Source organism: Ovis aries, chromosome 1 (genome assembly GCF_016772045.2).
Source record: "Ovis aries strain OAR_USU_Benz2616 breed Rambouillet chromosome 1, ARS-UI_Ramb_v3.0, whole genome shotgun sequence".
Classification (NCBI taxonomy): Eukaryota; Metazoa; Chordata; class Mammalia; order Artiodactyla; family Bovidae; genus Ovis; species Ovis aries.
In genome coordinates this window covers 41,223,220-41,250,390 of record NC_056054.1, presented here as the reverse complement: position 1 = coordinate 41,250,390, position 27,171 = coordinate 41,223,220, and the positions used below count along the sequence as shown (strand labels likewise).

General features: G+C 35.8%; 1 protein-coding gene across 1 annotated transcript in view; it reads right to left on the bottom strand.

The window, feature by feature from the left end:
• Positions 1-622: 622 nt before the first annotated feature.
• The window catches only part of LEPR (leptin receptor), a gene marked incomplete in the record, with an annotated part of 98,991 nt that continues 72,442 nt past the window's right edge, over positions 623-27,171 (bottom strand). The window contains 10 exon segments of the mRNA NM_001009763.1: positions 623-640; positions 9,709-9,784; positions 10,636-10,738; positions 12,516-12,611; positions 14,019-14,201; positions 15,914-16,130; positions 19,883-19,965; positions 20,083-20,242; positions 21,330-21,478; positions 25,842-26,041. Of these exon segments, the coding sequence (NP_001009763.1) occupies positions 623-640; positions 9,709-9,784; positions 10,636-10,738; positions 12,516-12,611; positions 14,019-14,201; positions 15,914-16,130; positions 19,883-19,965; positions 20,083-20,242; positions 21,330-21,478; positions 25,842-26,041 (1,285 nt within the window).

Sequence of the window (27,171 nt, the reverse complement as noted above, 5' to 3'; positions counted from 1 at the left end):
GAACAAACTGTCTTTGAACTGAAATCAAAGTTAACATTTAGGCCATTTTCAAGGCTAAAATGAAAATTCCCATATGGATCAGAGTTAGATATATATAAGATCTCCAAGACATTATAAAGAATACCCAAATGGTTCAATTTATAGGCTGAAGTGTTTACAAAAGGATATAAAATGGAAATTTTTGGACATAAAATGTAAACTAAAAACTTTTGCTACATTTTATATTTAGAGTCATTGTATTTGCAGTTACAGCATTATCTACTATAAATTTGATAATATCTAATAGATATGTGCTGAGAACAACAGTCATATTTTTCAATGTTTTATAACCAAACAAAGGACAAATCAAAAGCCAGATATCATAAATACTACTTTTGAGATGACCTGAGAAGTAATCATACATCCAAACTGAACTGGACTGAGATCAATGTCTTGAATTCCAAATTTACCCATCTATTTTAAGTTCTAAATCAACATAATCCACCATATTTTAGTTCTCAATAGTTTCACCAATTTTTTTTAGATTGTCTCCCCTTCTTCAAAATGTAAAAATCTTCTAATACTCTACAGAATGTTGGGAAGCTGGCAGATTGGATTCATCGGAAGTGATCATGATTAGACTTCAAAGAATGTCCGTTCTCTGTTCAGATAAAATAAAACAAAATAAGGAAGCAAAATAAAAAACCACTCAGAAAGCAAAAGATAAAAGAAATCAAAAAGATGTTCTGTCAGGCATGGGTAGTGGATCATAAATTCTTGTGTTAAACTACAGTAATGCATGTTTTTAAGAAAAGATAACATTTTGAACTAAGATGGTCCCTATGATTTTCTTAATGCCTGCCTTAATATCTAAGGATAGCCTTAGTGATCCCAGAAAAGAAAATCTATAGAGGAATAATAGAATAAATAAAAGCAAAGAAGAACAAAGAGCTGAGAAAATTAAAAGCAAGTGGAAGAAAAAGAGCAAATATTGAGAATTTGGAACAAGAAACAGTAAAGTAATAGATCTCTGAAAATAATTTTTTCAATTAAAATAGAGAAGACTTGAAATAGTAAAGAAGAATAAAATTATCATGGTTTTTTTAATCTAGAAAAAAGTTCTAAGAAATCATCTGGTCCACATTTCTCACTTTTTTATAGATGAAGTGATCAAGGCTTAAAGTTGCACAGCTAACCAAAGTAGAGTGAGGACTCTGAATGTTTCTCTAATCCAGCAATGTCTATAATACAGTGGAAGATGAAAAGATATTTTAAACACAATTAGGGAGGAGAACATGTTCCTTCTTTTGCTTTTTTTATTTGCTGTGATAGATTTGAGCTGATTAATTTATCATCTCTTCTGGTTCATTATGACTCAAGGGCAAATATATAGATATTAAGAAGGACAAGAAAACAGAGAAAATGGAAATCATGTTTTAGGGGACTACATTAGCTCTTTGACACTTCTGCAAGGCTGTTCTAGTAGTTTCAGGGACAAGCTGCCTCAGATCCTTGAGAACGGTATTAGGAGTTTATCAGTTACTAAGCTTTTTCTTTTGAGAACTAGAACAGGTGGTGTAATCTAGCATAGTCTTTGACTCAAAAGAAAAAAAAAATCCGTTTGATTTTAGTTTAAACACTCCAAAGTATTTAGGTGGTTAAGTGGGAGTACACTTCGTGGAAATAGTCATAAATGTAGACAACAAAGGAGCAGGGTTAGCTCACACACAGACACCTCAAATGTAGACGGTTTGGATTTAGAGGAAGAAACTAACAGATTAGACAAAATCCTAAAGAAAGAAGTTAAAAAAAGTTTTGAGTTAGAAGCAAAACAAGGCTATTGACTTACTGCAATATGTTTTCCTACAAGAATTTCAACATTTGTTTTTTATTTTTATTTTTAACCTATTTCAGAACTTTAAAAAAGATTTTGATTTGTTTCATTTATTTTATTGAAGTATAATTGATTGCAATGCTGTTAAAGATTCTGGTTTTTAAAGTATTGTGAGAAATGGTGTAGGAAAGTATTGTGGTTCAAGATGGCAGTTTGAGCACGCATGTTTCTTTCTTATCTCTGTAGAGGGTCTGTTAGAATGAAAGTGCATGAATAAATCAAATGAGACAATCTGAGAAGGTTAAGAAGGAATGAGATTTCAAATTCCTAATAGATGGAAAGCAAGTGGAGGAGCGTAGTAGACCAAAGGAGATGAGATGCAGACTGGAATACCTCCAGGGTGGGCTTTAGCTGAAGAGAAAGACAGTTTGCCCTGCTGCATATAGTGGAGATGAGGGGGAAAGTGAAAAGTGAAAGTGAAAGCTGCTCAGTCATGTCCGACTCTTTGCGATCTCATGGACTATACAGTCCATGGAATTCTCCAGGCAGAAATACTGTAGTGGCTAGCCTTTCCCTTCTCCAGGGGATCTTCCCAACCCAGGGATTGAACCCAGGTCTCCCACATTGCAAGTGGATTCTTTACCAGCTGAGCCACCAGGGAAGCCCTAGCTGAAGAGAAAGACAGTTTGCCCTATTGTATATAGTGGAGATCATATATCAATAACCTCAGATATGCAGATGACACCACCCTTATGGCAGAAAGCAAAGAGGAACTAACAAGCCTCTTGATGAAAGTGAAAGAGGAGAGTGAAAAAGTTGGCTTAAAGCACAACATTCAAAAGAACGAAGATCATGGCATCCGGTCCCATCACTTCATGGCAAATAGATGGGGAGACCATGGAAACAGTGTCAGACTTCATTTTCTTGGGCTCCAAAATCACTGCAGATGGTGACTGCAGCCATGAAATTAAAAGACACTTGCTTCTTGGAAGAAAAGCTATGCCCAACCTAGACAGCATATTAAAAAGCAAAGACGTTACTTTGCCAACAAAGGTCCTTCTAGTCAAAGGTATGGTTTTTCCAGTAATCATGTATGGATGTGAGAGTTGGACCATAAAGAAAGCTGAGCACTAAAGAATTGATGCTTTTGATTTGTGGTGTTGGAGAAGACTCTTGAAAGTCCCTTGGACTGCAAGGAGATCCAACCAGTCAATCCTAAAGGAAATGAGTCCTGAATATCCATTGGAAGGACTGATGTTGAAGCTGAAACTCCAATACTTTGGCCACCTGATGCAAAGAACTGATTCATTGGAAAAGACACTGATGTTGGGAAGGATTGAAGGCAGAAGGAGAAGGGGGTGACAGAGGATGAGATGGCTGATGGCATCACTGACTCGATGGACATGAGTTTGAGCAAGCTCCAGGAGTTGGTGACAGACAGGGAAGCCTGGAGTGCTGCAGTCCATGAGGTCGCAAAGAGCTGGACACAACCGAGTGACTGAACAGACTGAACTGATATAGTGGAGATGGGGGGAGGGGTGAAGAAAAGGCAGGTAAAAACACAGGAAGAAATGAGACCTTTGCCTGAAAACAGGAAATTCTTTACATGGAGTGGGGCTCTTCTACTCCCTCTACTACACATGGAAAAGGCTTCATACTCCCCACACTCAAATTGAAGATTTGTTCTTAAAAGTAATTGAAAATTATCTGAGGAGGAATCCAGCAGCTGAGGAGTACTGGTGTCTATGAGCATGTCTTTCCTCATCTAGCAGAGCCCTTTCTAACCCATTCAGGGCAGCAGTCCCTTTCTTAAATATGAAAGAAAAACAAAGGATTACCACATATGTGTGGAAAGTGTGAGATTTTTTAAAAAGCCAAGATAAACAGGAGGAGAATATGATCCTAGCAGAAACAGAGAGTTCAAGGAATAGAAGAAAAGAGAATTTTTAAAACAAAGAATGATTCTCTGAATTTTTATTTTTAGTAAGAAAATATTGCATGCATAAAGTCAGAACAGGATACACTGGAAATGAATAGTTGGAAATTTACAACTATAAAGAGCAAATGTTCAATAGAGGCACTGAAGGAACAGGGTATGGCAAGGTCTCAAACATTAAAAAAAAAGACAAAGAAACAGATATATTAGAGAAGAGATAAGAAGTATAGATCTATGCAGAGGGTCCAACATCCACCTAATATATATTCTAGAATGAGATCCAAAGAAATAAGAGGAGAGGAAGTTATAAAAAAAAATAATTTCTTAGAATTGACAGGAGATTGGAATCAAAAGTTTCTTCAAACAAGAACAAAGTTAAATGAAAAAGAATATTCCTAAATAGGTTTGGACCTATCACTAAAATTTTAGAACATCAATAACAGGGATAATATATTAAAAGTCAGAGTGGCACTGGACTTCTCAGAAGTGATACCAGATGCTGGAGGATAAGGCAGAAATTGTCTCAAAGTTTTATTGGAAAGGCTTGTCAACCTAGAACTTGCTATTCAACCAAAATATTAATAAAGGAAGGCACAATAAAAAGAATTTCAGGCTTGGAGAGACTTCAACTTACACAATATTTCCTGGCAGGTTATGTAAGGAGGTAGTTAATCAAAAAAGAGGAAGAAAAAGTGTCTAGAGAATAGTTTTCCACTAGAAACCAGCTTTCCCTTCTCCAGGGGATCTTCCTGACACCAGAATCAAACCAGGGTCTCCTGCATTGCATCCCCCAACTAGAAACCAGTTAAGGGAAAATTCAGAGGGATGGCTTGTAGTAATGTTCAGTTCAGTTCAGTTCAGTCGCTCAGTCGTGTCCGACTCTTTGCGACCCCATGAATCGCAGCACGCCAGAAAAGGCCTAATCCAGATCACAGTAGGAGGACAGAGGATTTCCTGGACAGAGTGCCTGGGGAACAGGTCTCCAGTGAAGATGCACATACAATAACAGCATCCAGAAGGTTAAAAAAAAATTAAGAAGCAATTAGAAGCTCTGCAAAAAGCAAAACAAACACAAAACAAAACATAAAAATTTAAAATGAGGCCAACTAAAATTTGACAAAATTCAGATCAACAGGATGGAGTGTTTCTAAAATATATTTTTTAACTATTTTGTGTCATTGGAACCACAAAGTGTGGTAATATAATCACATTATATTACTTGGTTCTGCAAGGAACAATATTTATAAACTCATAACAATGAAAATACAGTTTATTGGGTTTTTATATTTTTAAATTAACTCCAGACAAATTATAGCACAGAACATGCTATCGACCCTGACTTAAGTGAAAATGTAAAGTTACAGCTGACAAAGATTGGGAAGTGGAGAGAGACATGGAGAGAAAGGTAAGAGTACTAATGTCTTCATTTTAATAAAGGTGGTGTTCTAAGAAACAGTCTCTATTTCATGGAATAACAAATGGAGTTCTAGAAGACTATCTTGAGATTATAGACTGATTACTGAAGGAACTGAAAAAAAAGTGACTAACAATATGATATGGAAATAGCATGAGGGAAGACAGGGCAAAGAAGTATGCGTATAAGTAAGTCCTCATTACAGCCAGAAATCGCTAAATATTTACATTTCATAATGGCATAAGTATCTTAATTTTAGAAATATAAAGGTGACCTGCCATAAAAATTAAGAGCAAATGGCTGCACCATTTAACGTTCATGCTGGCAGTACAGGAAAGTTCCAATTTCTCCACATTCTCACCAACACTTATTACCTGTTGTTTTTATTATACCATCGTAGCTAGCATAAAGTGCTATCTTGTGCTTCTGGTTTACATTTCCCTAATCTTTTCCTAATCACATTGAACATATATTCATTTTTCCTTATTGGCTATTTGTACATCATCTCTGCAGAAATGTCTCTTCGGATTCTTTGACAACTTTTTTGTGTTAAGATATACATAAAATTTATTATTTCAACTATTTTTAAGTGCACAATTTAGTGGCATTAAGTATATTAAGCAATCCATTGTTAATATGGACTTGATGGGAAGGGTATCAACGTGAGCACAATGAACCTGAGCTTAACCAAGGTTTTCACACCTACAGGCTGTCTGATCAAGACAAGCTGCTGAACCACTCTGTGCCTCAGTTTTGTAATCAGAAAATATAAAGCTAATAGGTCTATGATGAAATTAAATAAAATAATATGAATATGAAAGTTTGGAGCAGATAGTAAATTATCTTGTCCTCTTTAGAAATATAATGTGAATTATACTGTATTATTTGTCCCCCCAAAAGTACTTTTAGTTAGGAGATTAAAGTAGAAGGTGAGATTTTAAGAAGTTATTGAATTTTAGAAGATTAGATTTTTATCATCAGTAAAACCTTTGAAATTTCATTCTTCTTTACTCTTCAAATATTCCTGATACATTCCAAAAACTGATTTATTCCTGAGTACCTGTTAAGCCAAGTAATAAACTAAGTACCTTGAGGGCTAGTTATGCTTAAAGAATATCTTACAAGATTTTAAAGTCTAATATTTACAAAAGTGAAAAAAAAGAAACCAGTCTTACAAACAATGTCATTCACCCACGCTACTTAGAAACTCTTCACACTTTCTCAGTTTACCAGAACCTGGGGACATGCGGGATATTCCTGTCTGTTGCACACGTCTGCCAGGCGATCTGCTCCGGCATGACGCTCCTCTTCGGGGAGCTACATGACACAGCGAGGTAGCGTGTAGGCTAGAGTCACTGACTCAGTCTACCTTCTTTTGTGTCCAGCATTTTCTGGAAAATGGAAAAACTTGATGCAGGGTCAAGCTACATTTTGCTGAGGTGGGCCGGACCATTTCCCTGCCCTGGTAAACACTTAGAAGCCATTATTCCTGGTGGTTCATAGAGATTTCAGAGCTTACCATTTTGAAGACTGAGTGTTTCAGCTTCTCTGAGACAGTAGGATTGTTATTTCCAGAATTTATATATACTGACACAGTGAAGTGTTTACATTTTTAGTTAGATAAGCACTTCAATTTTTTTTTTTACAAAATTCCTCTCATATTCAAAGAAAAAAACCTCAATAAATATTGAGGAGAATATAGTCTCCTTTTTACTCTTTGTCTTTTAACCTCCCTATTTTCAGTTTGTGAATGTGCTAAGGTCCTTCCTACCACAGGGCTTTGTTTTCACAGGTGGTCTTGCCTGGGCTCTCACCCTCCCCTACAAATCCTACTTGATCACTGTTCATCTTGCAGATCTTAGCTCAGCTGTCACTTTCTTACCTTCACTCACTCACCACCCCCATCCCACATAATACACTCAGCACACTGGGTCCCTTTATTTCAAAACATGTTTATCATTATTAGTGTTCGTAATGTTATCACAGTATATATTATATATAACACATATAGTCATTTCAGTTATAAACTGATTAATCTTATCTTTCCCATAGACTGTACACCCCAAGAGTTTTTATTTTCCCACCATTTTAACCCCAAGGCCTAGATGAGTGACTGGCATTAGAATAAGTATTCAATAAATATCCCTTGAATAAATGCATGGAATGAATTAATGATTGAATTATAAATGAATAAACAATTTTAGAGAGAGCAAAGAAGACAAGCTCATTCTACACTGCTTTTAACCAGTCATTCCTCTATGACCTCCCCTGTCACTGCCTAGATGGTCAGAACGATATCTTAAAAACTGTTTTCCCAGAGCCTAGCAACATCCTAGACTTACATGTAAATACTCATTCTCATTATGCGCCTGTTGAACAAAGGAATGAATGAATGACAAATAAATATACACGGCTGAAATGTCACTATTATTACTACAATAAATGTCGCTGTAAGAATTCATAATGGAAGAGAAAGAAGAGGAATAAATATTTTACTAATTGAAAAAGTCATCAGGTCTGTTTTAATGAAAGGAGATTCTGGGGCTTATAGTAAGGGCATAGCTGAGAAGTGTATGGGTGTGGGGCTGGTTAGATCCAGGCAAAGTGAAGTTTCTGTAAAGATAATGTATGCATGTAAGTATGTGAAACTACAGTGCTACCGTGTCTGAAGCTAAAACACCATCTCTTCTGCTGAAAGATGACAATTTAGTTGCTTGCATTGTTTTGCCCACAATATTACTTATTTTGTTCACTCACTTGTTCATTGGTAAACTGTAGAGCGGTGATTTTGTTATTGCAAATCATATTCATTAGTATGTGAATGAAGTTAGAGGGTTGTAACCAGTATTTTTTAAATAAAATAAAATTTTGAAGATAGAGGGTACTGCAAATGCATATTATTTATATCTATACATTTACTAGGTTGCAAGGTAAAGCATATTTCTCATCAAGGGTCATGGTCAAAAAAAAAAAAGGAAAGCCAGAGAGAACAATTACTAATAGAATAGGCTTAAAAATTAGACAAATTAGTAAACTAAGTCAGACTCTAAAACAAGTTACCTAACCAGTATAAGCTTTAGGTTTTTTCCTTCTATAAATGGAGATGCTAACACTTATTCCGTGGGGTAACTGAAAGAATAACAATGTAAAACATGTAAATATGCAATATAATGATAATTTATTGAGACATTACTATTTGGAAGTATCATCTTCTTTACTCCCTGAAACAATTCAATGAGGTAAGTTCTATTAAACCTCATTTTACAGGAGAGGAAACTAAGATACCAAGAATTGAAATAAAAATCTTAATGAATGTAAGAATATGTATCTCAATGATCTACACATAAGTAAATGGACATATGATAAGATATCAGCATTTTGTTAATTCTTTTGTGAATCTTGACTTTAGTATTTTGCATTTAGCAAGAGGAGCTCAATAATACATGTGGTCTTAAAATACAGCCCTAGAACTCAGAACACACTTCACAATAAATAATGAAATGCTCTGGAAACTTAGAGGGGGCAGAATTTCTTTTGAACTACATTTGTTCACAGAAGGTTTGGGGAAAGAAGAGCTTAGAGCAAACTCTTCACTGATGTAGAGGGGTCTGTAGAGATGAGAGAAACAGTGTCAGCATGACTAAGGCCCATGGACAGGAAAAATGGAATATATAAGTTGATAACAGATTGTCGAGAGAAGTCATTGAGAACCAGCTTAAAAGGACTATACCTGATCTTGTAGCTAAAAAGAAACCACTGAAGACGTGTAACAGTGACTACAATGACACAATTATTGAGACTGAATAACCCCCATATGATTATTGTTCAAAACACCATTTAGATATTTTGCCATAAAAACTGAATTCTGTTTTCCCAGCTTTATAGGTAGAAAGCCAACCCTGCTTCAAGGAAAACTTGGGCAATTAATGATACATTTGTTAAATTGTAGAGTTTTCTGAGAAAATCTATTATAGACATAAGTGCAAATTATTAGAGTTGACTAATTGTTTCCTAAGTAGCTTGAAAGGAACTATCTTCATAAATGTAAGCTTTACTATGATAATTGCATTTTCAGATTGTGGTCTTTCAGGAAAGGATTATGTAGTTTTTAATTGATTTAAGTAATTATGAAGATAATTACAAGGGTTAAAAATATTGATTCCAGCCTTTTCCAAAGGACAATCAATTTATACCCAAAAGTATATACAAATATTTGTTCTCTATCAGATTTGACCCTAACATTCTAATATTTGTTTTATGATATACTATGACACAGAAGAAAGGTATGTATATTGTTAATTCAGATGATAAACTTTCTATTGAATTTTGTTTTGTCCTGGTTTCAAATCCCTGCATCTTCCTATCCATGAAAATAAATAACAAATTAGACAGATTCATATTAAGATGAATTGAATAAAATAAAATTTAAACCTTATCCTTAAAAAAAAGTTTTGAACCTTGAAAATGTTTGAAGTTCTAAAAGATACACAATACCTAAAATGAAATATTATATACTTGGTGTTAAAAAAAAATTGAAAAAAGGACCTTCTGAAAATTAAGTCCTTGTGCCCAGGAACAGTTCTTGGGGTTTGGAACATCTTCCCAAAACAACTTTTTCATTCTACAAAGGATAAACAAGGCATTAGAATTAGAGAACATTCACACTGAAAATGTTAACAGTTAATAAGCGAACAACTAGAGACTAAGTCCACCAGACTGGTTACGCCACAGTAGGATCAGATTTACTTTCATATGCTATCACAGGAAGATTTCTACCAACCTTATGTCTAGACCAGAGTTAATGATCACTATAATATTAATTTAAAAAACAGCTAACATTTATTGAAAACTGTATGCCTAGCCCTGTGCTAAATACTTTGCACAGGCCCCATCAGCTCACTTGATTGGAAGATAAATTCAGATTCTAAAATCACTCTTCCCTCTTCACTGCTAGAAGACAAAAATTTCTGTAGAGATTTGCCACATGTGAAATAACCTCAATGGTCTGGACCTCTCAGCACAGAGTGATTGGGCACATAAAGAACCATTCAAGCAGTTCATATGAGACAGAATGGAGCCACACAGTGCTAAAATTTAAAAAGCAGAATGCCTACTAACCATAAGTGAATTGACTGTTCCAGATAAATTTTTGCAACTGAAAGTCCTCAACCTACATTTATAATTCTGAAAGCCATTCCTGTCACCTCTAAGAATACACTGCCTAGGCTTTTCTGTTATAAGCTTATTATTTCATGAATGTATATACATTTGTTAAAAATCTAATTTCTTCCCTGAGGCTTATGTGTGCTAGCAAAATGCAGTGTGGATTCCTGAAATAAGGAATCCTTTTTCTTCTTATGCCATCTTATTGTATACTGAATACATATAAAGTATTTAGCATATTTTAGTGTTTCTGATTTGGGTTTAAAATGGTTTAAATATGCCCAAGATTTTTACCACCACATACAATACCTTTGATGTGATACTGACAATGTTCCAAGCAATAAGATTGAGGAGGAGATTATTATTGGCACGATTACATACAGATCTGCATCATGCTGGTGTTTTTCATCATCTGAAAAAGAAAAAATTCACACAACTCAGAGTCTTGAGGAAGTAATATCTTTCTGTATCAAAAATCATAACAGACCTTTTTTCTGATTTCATCATCAATCTGAATGACCTTTAAAGATACCAAAATCAGAAAGCTTTGATCGTAAAATAATTACTATTTTGTTCAGAACTATGCTTCTCGTAATGTAGCAAAACATTTTCTCAAAAATATTTATTTGCCAGCTCTCTCCATCTGATCACTTTTCGATTATATGAATCAAAGTGTCAATTAAAGTTGTTATGATGGCTCTCTGCGCCAGTCATCTGCTTCTGGTGAAGGCATTCTACAAGACCCATCAACTTCTATCTTGCTCACTTCAGACACATTGACTTCTTTGTTGCTTCTTGGACCACCAAGCATGCTCACTCTTCAGGGTCTTTGCACTTGCTGTCCCCTTGTTCAAATGTTCTTCCCCTTTGTCCTTGCAGGACTTATCACCTTCTTAGAGAAAAAGACCATCATTTTTGGCCATCATTACTGCTCAGACAGTAAAGAATATGCCTGCAGTGTGGGTAGACATGGATTCAATTCCTGAATTGGGAAGATCCCTTGGAGAAGGAAACGGCAACCCACTCCAGTATTCTTGCCTGGAAAATTCCATGAACAGAGGAGCCTGGTAGGCTACAGTCCATGGAGTCACAAAGAGTAGGATATGATTGAGCAACTCACACACACACTAAAGTACCACATTTTAACTCTATCCCTTCATTTTACTTTTATTTTAATTTCATATACTTATTTCTATATGACACTATATTATTTGTTTATTGTCTGTCATTTGAGTATGGAGTTTAAGCTCCATTTAGGACACAGACTCATGTTCAATATTCAATCCCCAATGCTTAGAACACTGTTCAATATATATTTGTTGAACAGTACATGAATGAAGTTATATATAATTATTTTACTTCTAAAACCAAGTAAAATATTTCTCTTGAAACTTCATTATTGGGTCGCTTCGATTTTAAAACAACTTGAAAAATAATAGTAAAATCAAAATCTTCCCACTCCAAGTACAGTAAGATGAATCAGAAATATGACACCCAGTGAATTTTTTTCTATACCTGTCTCTCCAGTTTTATTTTCAGAAAAATTTTCCTTTAGAAGATGTTGAAAATTTAAAGACTCCATAAGTATGTCAAAGCTTATTGTTTGGGGTAGGTGTGTTTATATTAATTGTGCAGCAAATTAATATTTTTCAATTAACCTTTATGATGATATATTTTGTGGCATAGGTGGGTATTTCCATTTTTGTTTCCATCAACTTTATGATGTGAAGAGCAGACTCATTAGAAAAGACTCTGACCCTGGGAAAGATTGACAGCAAGAGGAGAAGAGGGTAACAGGATGAGATGATTGGATGGCATCACTGACTCAGTGGACATGAGTTTGAGCAAACTTTGGGAGATAGTGAAGGACAGGGAAGCCTGGCGTGATGCAGTCCATGGGGTTGCAAAGAGTTAGAGACAACTTAGCGACCAAACAACAATCAACTTTCTACCCAATATGAGACTGAAAGTTACTTACCAATACAGGAACACAATATCATGCCTGATTATTCTTAATGATACCTTGGAACCATATACCCTTAACACAGTCACCCATGACACCTCTACAGAAGACTCTGGGCTCTTCCATGATTCCATCAGAAAGAGAATAATCAGATGGCAGCATTGTTGCTAACTAAGGAAGAAACCACATATCTGTGTAGAAGGAAACTAAAAGTAAAAATTTTTACCTTGAGTAAAACTATTAATTATCTTCGGTTTCCCTACTCCTTCCGTAAATACTGGGTAAAGACTGAACTGATACTTCTCAATGGGGATAAAATGATCTGAGGAGAAAAAAATATTTTAAAAAGTCATCCCTACTGAATTAATATTAATGAGTGAAATATATATAAAAATTTTAAGTGACTCATATTTTCATGCATATAAAATTGATGATTTATGGATTGAAACTGGATTGAAAACTGATGACTGCTATCTATGGGCTGAAATATAACTGCGGAGTTTCAAAGACAATCTGAGTACTCTAAACTCTCCTAGTAACACCAATAATTTTCCAAATAATGTTTTAAAAATCCTACCCAGAGATAGAAAATTTCAATTTTTCAAAGGCATGTTCCAGCGACAGTCAGTTTGTTCAAGTTTGGGCTGTATGAGCTGTTCCATTTCCCTTTCCTGGACAATCTGCTCTACCTCTTTTCCCACCAGATCAAAACCAGCAATATTCCCTTTCCATAGGAATTCAGTTTACTCAGCTTCCCTATTCAAGGGAGTTGGGAGATTAAAGTCTTAGGAGATCCTATGTAAAGAACTTGGGAATGGGGACCAGGAATCTTTGTACATATCCAGGTGTCTAGATCTATGGAAGATGACCATCTCCATAGCAAAGCTCAAAACGGATCTATTGGTGATTTATCATTTTCACAAATGCTAACGACACACAAATATTACTCCACAAGAGATAAATCCCTCTGAAGCACAGAGTAACCACCTGGACAATAATAGCAATAATGAACTGAATTTAGTTCTCCATCAGTCATTTGTTTCTCTTTACTCTGACGCTCAATTCTAGGGTCTTTGGAATGAAAAGTATGAGCCTTTGGGATGACACTGTAAATAGTACTATGGCAATCCTCAGCTTCCCTGCTTAAAGCTTACTCGGACTTGGAGACTCTGTACTGTGCACTTACATTTTGTACTTTATTCACCTTACAGGGCAACTGGTCTACTTTCGGGAAATTATTAATCAGACCTTCAGCCTGGCCCTCCCACTCATTGCTAGTGACGTCATAAGTTGGTATACAATTTGGGAAAACAATTTGGCAGCAGATATAAAAAGCTGTTAAAACTCATTTTTTTAAAAAAAAGGTTAAACTGGAAGCAACATAAATGTCCTCAAATAAATAAATGGTTAAGGATACTTTGTAGTAAAATGCTATATAATCATTAACAATGGTTACAGGATTGGGGATAAAATAGAAACATGTTTGTGATATATCAAAGGAACCAACCAGAAAAAAGTTATAAATGATACAATATGATTACAACTATAGATATTTAAGTGAAAAACAAATGAAATAGAATTAAATGCTGGTGACAAGGTAACAGAATTAAAGGTAATAAGACATATTATCTGTATTTTTGAAGTTTTCATTAACTGTGTTATTTGAATTAATAATTTGTAGCATCATATTAACCCATAGGAAAAACTTATCAAAATACAGTAAGCTTACCATGGACATAATACTTCTTAACAGAGGAAGGGATTCTAAGCCATTTAATTTCACTGTCTTCATTAAGAATTTTCCACTCAAGAATAAAATACATCAGATTGTAATCACTGGGTGACAGCATCCAGGAAAGAATTACACAAGTGCTGTTTAAAGGGTAAGCGCTGAGGGACTGCACGATATTTACTGAGGGGAAAAGAAGGAAATTTATTTTTAACTTCAAAATTAATGAACATCTCCAAATTGTCTTTAGGAATAGAAAACTTAGTGAAAAAGGAAGAAGGAAGAGAAAGCAGGTATTTACACAAATAAATATAAAACATGGCAATTATTTTTGTATCACAGAAGTCATATAAGCAGACAGATGTGGAAATATATGCTATTGATAAATATGATTCTACCTAAAATCCAAAAAAAGAGATTTTTGGACATGGTCAAAAGATGTTCTCTTCTGTAGTAATGTACAAACCTATTAATCATCCTAACTCCCCCCAACTCTTCTCTCCCACTGATGGAATCATGCTTTCAAAGCACAAAACTGATCATTTTAACACCTTCTGCACAAAGTCCCACTTCAAAGCCTCCAGACTTCCACAAGTGAGAGCAAAATTCTCATCATGCCTACAGTGCCCTAAGCGCCATGTCTCAGCACATCTGTCGGCTTTTCTCCGTGCGTGCGTGCACACACAAACACACGCCCCTGACGTCCTCCTTCACGTCCTCTCCTGGACCGCAGGATTTTTGGTCAGACTGTTCCTCTCTCAGGGGAGCTCTTCTTCCCACCTTTCATGGAAGTTCAATTTCTATACCGCATCCTCAAGAAAACTTCTCTGACCCTCAATACTACTAGTTTAGGCTCTTATTTTTTTTTCTTTTATAAAATTATATTCCTTTCCTAGGAACATGCATCTCAGTTTGTAAATAGGCATTAACTTACATGATTATTTGGTTAAAGTCTGTCTCATCTATTGAACTCTGAGATCATTATAATTTTACCCACATTGGAATTTCTACCACCTAGCATAGTAAAGCATGAAACAAATATTTCTATTAATAGAACATATTGATTGAGAATATTTTTAGTGTAAAATACAGTACAAATGCTGTGAAACTTACACAAAGTTTACACTATATGTACACAAGTAATCACAATACAAGGCAGGATATAAAATACCATAGAAAAGGTAGAAAGTATTCTGAGAACTAAAAAATAGGATAGGACACATCTAAGTAAGTAAAGCAATAAGCAAATATTTCAGGAAGGTACATGATTAGTAGAGGGAAGTGAAATTTGAATTTTTCATTAAAAATTGTACTTTGAATATACTATACAAGATACAAGATCCTATATAAAGTTGTTTTTAATTCCTTGATTAATCAAATATATCAAAATTAATAAAAGAGGGTTCATCACATATTAAATGAAATACAAGTTATTTTCAAATCTAAGCAATTACTTGTACCTATCTAATATTATACTATCACCTATATATATGTAGTATATATGACACACACATGTGTATTTTACCTAGTAATATATGTGTGTGTATATATATGGACACATTATATGCATATGTATATACATATATAAAGAGAGAGAGAGATTCATTCACCTACAACCTGCACTGGCCCAGAATTTTTAAGTTTTAGATTTATCAGAACATTCACATTTATTATAGTACTATTTCAACAATGTCCTACCATGTGAAAACCCAAGACCACATCACATAATCAGGATATACTCTTACACTATTTTTTAGACAAAACAGAGATAAAAGGTAAAAAAGAGACTGATTCAGAGAATCGTAGGCTTCTTGGAAGATAATTTAGAATGGGAGGGGTTTGAAAGATTAAATATTAAAAGGAGCACAGGTTTAATACCCTATACCTTTTCTTACCTTTGCTGATAGACCGTGATAATGTTAAATTAAAATTTGCAGAGGAAGCACCAATTGAATTGATGGCCAGAACCATAACAGAATGTGCTTGCTCTGTCCAAAGGAAAGTGAGTTTAGTGTGATTTCCCACATCTTCCAGCCACGTTCCATTGTGGGAAGTATGATGTTTTACCACATATCTTCTTACACTGCACAATGAGTCATTTTTCATCAGGGGCTACAGTAAACACAAAAGTTGATTAGCTGAAGGGCTACAGTGCTTTTTATACCAGCCGAGCTCCTGGAACTCTGATTAAACATTTCCCATTGGTAGGCAGGGGCCAGACCAGAGCAAGCCCTGATGATTCAAGGCTGAATTGTGGGCTGCTCTGACAGTCTCCCTGAAGCTGTCTGGGTGACTATGGAACATGGGAAACTTGTTTTCTCCTTATGGCTTTTGTTTTTTCTTTAAGACTCAGAGAATAAATCACTTGAAGATAATGAAGTTTGGATATAAATAGGATACTTTTCTCCCAGGAAGTTTCACTCTAATTTTAGAGGAAAAAAAGACTAATAGGGAGTTGACAGTTTCTTCATCTAAAAAGCAAAAAAAAAAAAAAAAAGGAATAACCCTCTGTTTCTGTAAAGCAGCAATGAGAAAGAGCTGAAAAGAAATTAATCACCACTTCTATCAATCTTAGTAAGACTGGTCATTTTTTTCCTTCCCATGACATGCTGACACTACAAGTCACAGAGAGCATCAGGACAGTGTACAAGGCACCCCAAAACGTCTGTCCTGTAGTTAAAAAAAATCATACCAGGTCACCGAGATACCAGTGTAAAATACATTCTTAGTACAATTCTATCCTTCCATCCTACAGAACATTAACAATACATCCCACTTTCCCCATCACCTTAACCTGTTTCAGGTAAGATTTAAGTGCTACTAATACCTTGTCAACCTTTAGAATGCTTGACACTATACAACAGACTAGAGCAGTGCTTCTCATTTTTTTGTCATTGAGATTCTTCTTCTAAGTCAGAAATTGAGAAACATAAATACAAACACACATAACTATATCCCTGCAGGTCGTGGAAGAACCTGGGTAGGTGGTGAGAAGATATTAGCAGCCACTGCAAGAAATAAGGGCTTCCCTGGTGGTTCAGACGGTAAAGTATCCGCCTGCAACATGGGAGACCTGGGTTCAATCCCTGGGTTGGGAAAGTCCCCTGGAGGAAGGCATGGCAACCCACTCCTTGCCTGGAGAATCCCCATGGACAGAGGAGCCTGGCAGGCTACAGTCCATGGGGTCACAAAGAGTTGGACACCACTGAGTGACTAAGCACAGCACAGCAAGAAATAAATGAAAAATCATACAAATGTTGCATTTTGTTTTTAAACAATCTGTCAGTTTTCATATACAAATGTTTACTTCTGTAACCCTCAAATAAAATTGATGATAAACTTCCTTACTTTCTAGTCCTGCAAGTTACTCTAGGCTCATCTTGTATATTTCCTGCCCCAGATCTATTACCAAGCATTTTTTCACAGAGCCTTAGTTTCTTTATTGGAGAAGAATATTAGAAACAAATCTGAGAGTGTTGCTTACTACCAAAATATGGCTTTCTCAGTTGACAGATTAAATAAATGCATATGTGTGTGTACTACATCTATATACACACATATCTATGAAAACTTCTCAATCAATAGCCAGACAAAAGATAAAAGAGAACTATAATTACAGGCTATAATGGAAACATAATTAACCTAACAATATAAAACAATTACATACAATTTAGGGGGTTAAGTAGAGTGATATGGTAAGTGGAAGTGTATGCATGCATATGTTTTCATCCGCCCAGCCAGTTTGTCTTTTGGTTGGTGCATTTAATCCATTTACATTAAGGTAATTATTGATATATATGACCTATTACCATTTTCTTAATTGTTTAGGGTTTATTTTGTGTAGGTCCTTTCCTTCACTCGTGATTCCTACCTAGAGAACCTCTTTTATCATTCGTTATAAAGCTGACTTGATAGTGCTGAATTCTCTTAACTGTTGCTTGCCTGGAAAGCTTTTGATTTCTCCACCAAATCTGAACAAGAGTCTTGCTGAGTATTCTTGGTTGGAGGTTCTTCCCACTGAAAATTTCTAGGTGAATCTATCTGTACCCATATTAAGCTAAACATGAATTCATACCCTAATCCATTACCACATGGATCATTCTTTGCTTATCTATAATCAATTAAACAGTAACAAACTTGAGTCCTTCTTACCACCCATCATCCAATACTTAATTGTTCAATTCCAATTTATATATCTAATGATACCAAAACTGTTAACCCATACCTTGTGAGAAAAATGACTTTACCAACTAGAATACAGTGATTATGCACAGTTCCTTTTGACTTTATTCTTAAGAATCTACTCATTAAAAAGGTTGCCTAGGCCTGGACCTTTTTTGCCCAACTCCTTCAGTAAGGTTGTTTCATATACTTGTAGTACTGTTAGATTCTCTCGTTGCAGCCTGAACTCCATCCTAGGATTCTCCAACCTCCTAATGATTTATCTTTAATTTGCATACATTAACGTTTTCTGTTTATGCTACAAGGTTTTATGAATTTTGAGAAATACACAAGGCTGCCGTCTATGGGGTCACACAGAGTCGGACATGACTGAAGCGACTTAGCAGCAGCACCAGCATGTACTCACTAGGACCATATTATACCAAATAGTTTCACCATCATAAAAAATCCCCTGTTCTTCACCCATTCAAACCTTTCCCCATCAACCAAACACCTGGAAACCATTGATCTTTTTGCTGTCTCTGTAGTTACATCTATCTTTTCTTGAATGTCATCCAAGTGGAATCATGATGTAGCCCTTTACACAGGCTTCTAGCACTTAGCAACATTCATTTAAGACTCATCCATATCTTTTGGGGCTTTATATTCTTTTTATCACTGATTATTGCCAGGCAGCACTAGTGGTAAAGAACCCGCCTGCCAATGGTAAAAAATGCAGGTTTGATCCCTGGGTCAGGAAGATCCCTTGGAGGAGGGCATGGCAACCCACTCAACTCATTCTTTTCCAGAGAATCCCATGAACAGAGGAGCCTGGTGGGCTACAGTCCATAGCGTTACAAAGAGTCAGACAGGACTGTAGAGACTTAGCACACACATGCATTATTCCATTATATGAAAGTACCAAAGTTTTTTTATAAGAATCTATCAAACTATATTCCAAAGTGGTTGTACAACTTTGCATTACCACCAGCAAAGAATAAAAGTTCCCATTGCTTCACATTCTAGTCAGCAATTTATTATGAGTTTTTTGGATTTTAACCATCCTAAAAAGTATGTAGTATATCTCATTGTTGTTCTAGTATGGATTTCCCTAATGACAAATGATGTTTGTAAGGACTGAATGTTTGTATCCCCTGAAAATTCTAACAAAAAAAAAAATACATTCGCTTGGGACAGAAATCAATTCATTTGGGAGAAAGAATGCTTTCAAAATTGCTAAGTTCTATACTCATTGTTTTTAGAAATATCTGTTGTATATTTGCCATCATACAGAAAGAACAATCTCAACGTCCTTGAGGTATGTAGGGAAGGCCATGTTTACTCTGGTTAGGATTAAACACTAATGGAATTTTTGGACTTGAAAGAACACTAGATATTATCCAGCCCAATCGTATGTTGATAGAGATGAGGAAACTGAGGGTGAAAGGTCTAAGCGACTGTGAAAATAATACTGATTAACTACACCATGTCAAGCCAAAAACAGAATTAAAGTCTCCAAACTCCAGACCAGTGCTTCCTCCACTCTACATCTCAGCTCTCTGTAATCAACATCTTCAAACGGAAATAAATTTGGGATTGCAGAGTTTACAAAAGATGGTATTATTGAATAAATCTTTTTACAATGAAGTAAATCTTTCAGGATATAGAAGTAAAATTTTAAATAACATGAAAATCAGGAATACCTTCCAAAGCAAAGTGACATTTCTCTCTTTTTTAGTGGTGTCTTCACTAATTATTCTCCAAAATTCAGGTCCTCTGATAGGAACTGCAAAATGACAAGGAGCCCAACTTGTACATATGATCTTAGAAGGATTATCTTTCAGTCATATTTGAAGCACGTACTTAGGCATTTTTAAGACACATTCACAAAATCTCTACAGACCTTTCACATCCACGACAACTGTGTGGGCTGGAGTACTCCAATTACTCCAATATCCCAGTCCATCTAGCCTCTTACAGCGCACCTGGACAGTATAGACTGCACAGAGGTCTGGCACTGGGAGACTGGCAGATTTTAATTTTGCATCATACACCTCAAACATCTGTAAAATAAGTCAAATCATTAGATTGATCATTACTAAGACATATGTAGCTAAAGGACCCTGAGGTGCATTTTATTTTAAACTCTAACACTATTCCAAAACTAAGAGAGAACTGACTTTGTGTTTTCTGACTTTAGAAATTTACTAGGCTCACAATGTGAGTTCCTTCAAGTTAAGGATTGCCTTAGCCATCCTGTAATTTTCATCTCATGACAAGACTAGGACAAGAGTTCTCTTGCAACCTCACTTCCCAATCACCCTCTTACCCTAGTGCTAACCTCTGTCCACAGACTTTTAATAATTTTAACCTAGTGGTTAGATAGGGCATACTCTATAGCGCCTATCTGATATTCAGTCTCTTCAATAAGTAGGTAAACTGTCACATTCAGCTGAAATCACTGTAATTTAGACATAATGGGAGCTCCTGCTATTTCTAGGTTTTGCAGGCTGCTTTCAGAAAGCCAAAACAAAAAGGTATCATATATTCACTGGCCACTGTGGGTGTCATTCTGGTTGTTTGATAAAAGCAGCTTCCAAAATGTGTCCCATTGAATATGTGTGTTAGAGGAAAAAAGATTCCTTGGTAAAATGAGTTTGAGAAACAGGATGAAATAAAGTCACAAATGTTTCTTAAATTCAGGACTTCTCCAAACCTTTAACATGCAAAGCATCACGATGCTACACTAGGGACATATAGTGACGCAAGGTTAAATAAATTAAACTTTATTTAATGTGATCTTCGTTCAAGAAACATTTTACGGGATCAATGTTCTATAAAACACACCTTGGGAAATGATCAATCACAGGACATTTCATTCCTTGAAAGGGTTAGCAGCTCAATGGATAGAACTTAGGCAAACTCCAGGAGATAGTAGAAGACAGGGAAGCCTGTTGTGCTGCAGTCAGTGGGATCGCAAAGAGTTGGACATGACTGAGCGACTGAACAACAAAAAATTTAACAAAAAGAACTACAGAATACAGGAGGATGTATTTTATGCCAGTAAAATAAATCTTATGCAATTCTTAAACAGTTATAAGAAATAATATTTAGTGAGGCAAGCTGAAGAAATTTCCAGGAAAAAAATACCTTCCATTGTACTTGTTTTCCACTTAAACCATAGCGAATCTGGAACTGAAGATTATTCTCTGGAAAGACCGGCTTTTCCCAAGATATTTTCAATAATCCAATTTTTACAGTAATTTCTGCTTTCACACTGGATGGAGGCAGTGGTTTCACTAGAAAAAAAAATTAAAGTATTATGTAACAGTAATTTAAACAGTAACAATGTTTTTAAATGTTATTACAATTTTATAATCTTCCATTGCGCTTCCCAGGAGGTTCAGTGGTAAAGAATCCACCTGCCAAGCAGGAGATGCAAGTTCAGTCCCTGGGTCAGAAAGATACTCTGGAGAAGGAAATGGCAACCCACTTCAGTATCTTGCCTGGGAAATGCCATGGACAGAGGAGCCTCTCAGGTTATAGTCCATATGGTTATAAAGAGTCAGATACAACTTAGCAACAATAATCTTCCATACCTTGCATTTATAAAGCAACATCTCTTTCTCACTTTCTCAGAATTTTCTCATTCATTGTCTCATTTTATTCCCTACAACTTTATGTGATACATAAGAAAAAGATTATGTCTATTTTGCAAATAGAGCTATTGATTGAAAAAACGTCAATTCATTGTCCATGTCACTCTGCAAATTAATAGTAAGACCTGATTAGAAATGGAGCTATTGTCTCTGCATGCAAAAGATACCATACTGAACACATAAGAAATTTAATAGCAAACTCTTCTATATAGAACTTTAATTAAACGCAAAAATCTATACAGTGCATCCATTTCCACACATGTGGTTTCAAACTTCTCTACTGTTTGTTAAAAGGTATTTCTAGGTTAAGGTCAGAGGTAGTCTTGCAGAGTAAAGCCTTGGTTCTCTACAGTCTGAGGAAAATAAGTTTTTTAAAGGTAGAAACAAAGGCAAAGAGAACCAGACGGCAAGAGCTTTTTTAAAAAATAGTAAAAGACATTACTCAAACTCAATGTATTTGGGGACTAATATCTCAAAGCATAACCACAATAGTGTGAACATTTGAAGCTCCAGACTTCATCAACAATACTTCTTCAGATTGTGGATGACCAAAACTCCTAAGCTTTTTTTATTATTACTCAGTATCTCATGCTTATTCAGTTCCTCATAAGAAGGATATTCTTAAGAAAATATTCTTCACCAACAAGTATGATGACATATTTTTCACCTTTTGAAAAGGTATTAATAATTCCTCCTCAAGAAAAGAAGTATGAGATTCCAAAAGAGCCTAAGGCATTAAATCTATGATTTCACTTGACTGAATCATGTGGACATCACATCTATATACTCCATGAACACCTAGTTTGTACAAGGAATGATTTCAAGTACAATAGTTCATGTGATCCTCAGAATACTGACCTTAGGGAAGTAGAGGAGTTTTCTACATTTTATAGGTGATTAAATAGTCTCGGAGAATTTAAGCAACTAGCCCAAGTTAACAAAGCTAGTAAAATGAGGAGCTGTCATTCACAAAGTTGAATTTTCACAGTGTCTTCTAGTATATAGTAGGCAATATCAGTTCAGTTCAGTTCAGTTCAGTCGCTCAGTCATGTCTACTCTTTGCGACCCCATGAATTGCAGCACGCCAGGCCTCCCTGTTCATCACCAACTCCTGGAGTTCACTCAGACTCACGTCCATCGAGTCAGTGAGGCCATCCAGCCATCTCATCCTCTGTCGTCCCCTTCTCCTCCTGCCCCCAATCCCTCCCAGCATCAGAGTCTTTTCCAATGAGTCAGCTCTTCACATGAGATGGCCAAAGTACTGGAGTTTCAGCTTTAGCATCATTCCTTCCAAAGAAATCCCAGGGCTGATCTCCTTCAGAATGGACTGGTTGGATCTCCTTGCAGTCCAAGGGATTCTCAAGCATTTTCTCCAACACCATAGTTCAAAAGCATCAATTCTTCGGTGTTCAGCCTTCTTCACAGTCCAACTCTCATATCCATACATGACCACTGGAAAAACCATAGCCTCGACTAGACGGACCTTAGTCGGCAAAGTACCGTCTCTGCTTTTGAATATGCTATCTAGGTTGGTCATAACTTTTCTTCCAAGGAGTAAGCATCTTCTAATTTCATGGCTACAGTCACCATCTGCAGTGATTTTGGAGCCCCCCCAAAATAAAATCTGACACTGTTTCCACTATTTCCCCATCTACTTCCCATGAAGTGATGGGACCAGATGCCATGATTTTCGTTTTCTGAATGTTGAGCTTTAAGCCAACTTTTTCACTCTCCACTTTCACTTTCATCAAGAGGCTTTTGAGTTCCTTTTCACTTTCTGCCATAAGGGTGGTATCATCTGCATATCTGAGGTGATTGATATTTCTCCGAGAAATCTTGATTCCAGCTTGTGCTTCTTCCAGTCCAGCATTTCTCATGATGTACTCTGCATAGAAGTTAAATAAGCAGGGTGACAATATACACCCTTGACGTACTCCTTTTCCTATTTGGAACCAGTCTGTTGTTCCATGTCCAGTTCTAACTGTTGCTTCCTGACCTGCATACAGATTTTTCAAGAGGCAGGTCAGGTGCTCTGGTATTCCCATCTCTCAGAATTTTCCACAGTTTATTGTGATCCACACAGTCAAAGGCTTTGGCATAGTCAATAAAGCAGAAATAGATGTTTTTCTGGAACTCTCTTGCTTTTTCCATGATCCAGCGGATGTTGGCAATTTGATCTATGGTTCCTCTGCCTTTTCTAAAACCAGCTTGAACATCAGAAAGTTCACCGTTCACATATTGTTGAAGCCTGGCTTGGAGAATTTTGAGCATTACTTTACTAGCATGTGAGATGAGCGCAATTGTGCATTAGTCTGAGCATTCTTTGGCATTGCCTTTCTTTGGGATTGGAATGAAAACTGACCTTTTCCAGTCCTGTGGCCACTGCTGAGTTTTCCAAATTTGCTGGCATATTGAGTGCAGCACTTTCATAGCATTATCTTTCAGGATTTGAAATAGCTCAACTGGAATTCCATCACCTCCACTAGCGTTGTTCGTACTGATGCTTTCTAAGGCCCACTTGACTTCACATTCCAGGATGTCTGGCTCTAGACAAGTGATCACACCATCATGATTATCCGGGTCATGAAGATCTTTTTTGTACAGTTCTTCTGTGTATTCTTGCCACCTCTTCTTAATATCTTCTGCTTCTGTTAGGTCCAGACCATTTCTGTCCTTTATTGAGCCCATCTTTGCATGAAATGTTCCCTTGGTATCTCTAATTTTCTTGAAGAGATCTCTAGTCTTTCCCCATTCTGTTCTTTTCCTCTATTTCTTTGCATTGATCGCTGAGGAAGGCTTTCTTATCTCTTCTTGCTATTCTTTGGAACTCTGCATTCAGATGCTTATATCTTTCCTTTTCTCCTTTGCCTTTTTGCCTCTCTTCTTTTCACAGCTATTTTTAAGGCCTCCCCAGACAGCCATTTTGCTTTTTTGCATTTCTCTTCCATGGGGATGGTCTAAGTACAACTTAAATGCCTTATATTAGTACTGAAAAGAGTAATATCAAAAATTGTTCAGATATCAAACTGTATCCATGTTGCAGTTGTCACATAATAGATGCGAGGGTGTATCTGTGCATGTTTGTGGGGAGGGGTGTAAAAGAATTCTCTGCTACCCTAGGATATTTAGTATCAGAGAAGTACTCCTTACAATAAAGTCACTTAAAATGGATCCAAACTAGTGAGGGACCTGAAGAGGGCAGATCAATTAACTGGGTCTTCATATTGAAAGAAAACTTTTTTGATTATGACAGTTTCATCCTATATCTAATAAAATTTAGATTTGAAGTCAGATATGTATTAATTATCTGAAAATACAATGGACCAACATTAATTTTTGGTATAATTTCCCAACAAAATAGTATAAAGCATCAAAAGATACTCTTCTGTCTTTGCCAGACAATCATAAATGGGCCATTTTTCAAAGATTTCACAGTGATACTTGGAGCAATATACCAAATTTCCAAGGGTTCTCTTTGTCCTTTGAAATCAAAATATCTTTTAAAAATACTATGATGGATATCATCATCTTGATTATTTTCTCTTTATTTCACTTGAGTTATTTTGAATCCTTCTGCTTCCTACCCAGCCTTACAAATTTAAGCTTTGAGTTATGACTACTCAGATTTCAAAAACCATCAGAATATCCAAATTAAACTTTTAAATTAAAAACATCAGATGTTGCCATATGTATATTGAGAAAAAAACATAAAATAGTGTATTATTTAGAATAATATTAGCACCAAATTTCAAACCCAGTAACCAATATAACTCAGCAAATTATGTGCTAAACATATCCCTATTGTTAAAAAATTGTGCTATAAGTAAAATAAAAATTGTAAAATTGTCTAAGGCTGATTTTCTTTTCAATCCCACTGCAAATAAGAAAATAATTTTTTAATCTAGTGTGATCAGAAAATAGCAAAATTCAACTGTTACCCTGAATCAGTCTGAATCCAAATCTGCTAATAAAAATGAAGACATACATATAGTTTTTGACGTACCCACAGAATCAGGAATGACACAAACTGGTGGAGAGTCCAGTGAGCCCAACGTGTGATTAATTCTAATCCACATTGTATAGCCAGATAATAGAAAGATTGGCTGAAATATGCATTCATAAAAACCATCTCTCTGCAAGTGGCAATCTTTAGGTTCAGATACAGGATGAACAGATGGAACATCAGAACAGTACAGGCTGCTCCTTAAAAGATACAAAAACAATCAATAAGTATACAGCAATGATGAAAGCAATAAGATATCTGAGAAGACTTCTTTGTTGTTTAAAATAGACAGTTTTTGCTCTGTCTAAAAGTTGTTGTTCTTATTGAAAAGGCATTTCTGAATTCCCAGCTCTATTACAATCTTTCCATAAAAATAGAAAACGCTTATTAAATATTTCACTTGACAGTAAGTCAGTATGCAATTGAAGTAAATGACAATTTTCTAATAAGGAGAGAAGGATCCAATTAGAGATAGGACTTACACCACTTTGGAAGCTATGCTAATATAGCTCAGTGATCGATTTTTAAAATAAAGATCATAAGTGGTAATGGGACATTCCTGAGATGGAAAGGAAGGTAAATTCCTCGCATGTTAAATTCTACCACAAATTGAAACCATAATTGATAGTAAATTATATCTTAATTGACATTGCCCTAATATATTCTCGTTCAAAGCAATATAATTAAAATAATACCAATTCTTGACTTATATATGGATTGTATAGTCAGGTGAGGTTTCCAAGTGACCCAGTGGTAAAGAATTCACCTGGCCGTGCAGAGGAGACATGGGTTTAACCCCTGAGTTGGGAAGATCCCCTGGAGAAGGAAATGGCACCCACTCCAGTATTCTTGCCTAAAGAATCCCATGGATAGAGGAACCTGATGGGCTATAGTCCATGAGGTTGCAAAGAGTTGGACACGACTGAGCATGCAGGCATATAGTCAGGTATATCACTTATTTTCTCAGAGAAGAAAATTAAGAAAGTATTTTTATCACCACATCCCAATCAACACCATACATTAGAGAATATAAAGCATTTCACCTCTTCTTTCAAATAACTCTTCTGCCATTATTTGCTTTAAATATAGTAGTTAAGTGCTAAAAGTAGCAGTTACTATTTCCTTAGGAATGGGAGTAAAGAGGTTACATGAAAATGGAAAATCTATATTTTTCTGTCCCTTATTTTCCATTTTTTGTGACACCTTTTTCTTCCTATTTTCTCAAAATTACAACCATGTGTGAGTTTGTGTGTGTGTGTGTGTATGTGAAAGACTGTGATGGGTGAGGTTAGATGAGAAAAGTGGGATGAGGAGTCATCATCTTGTACAG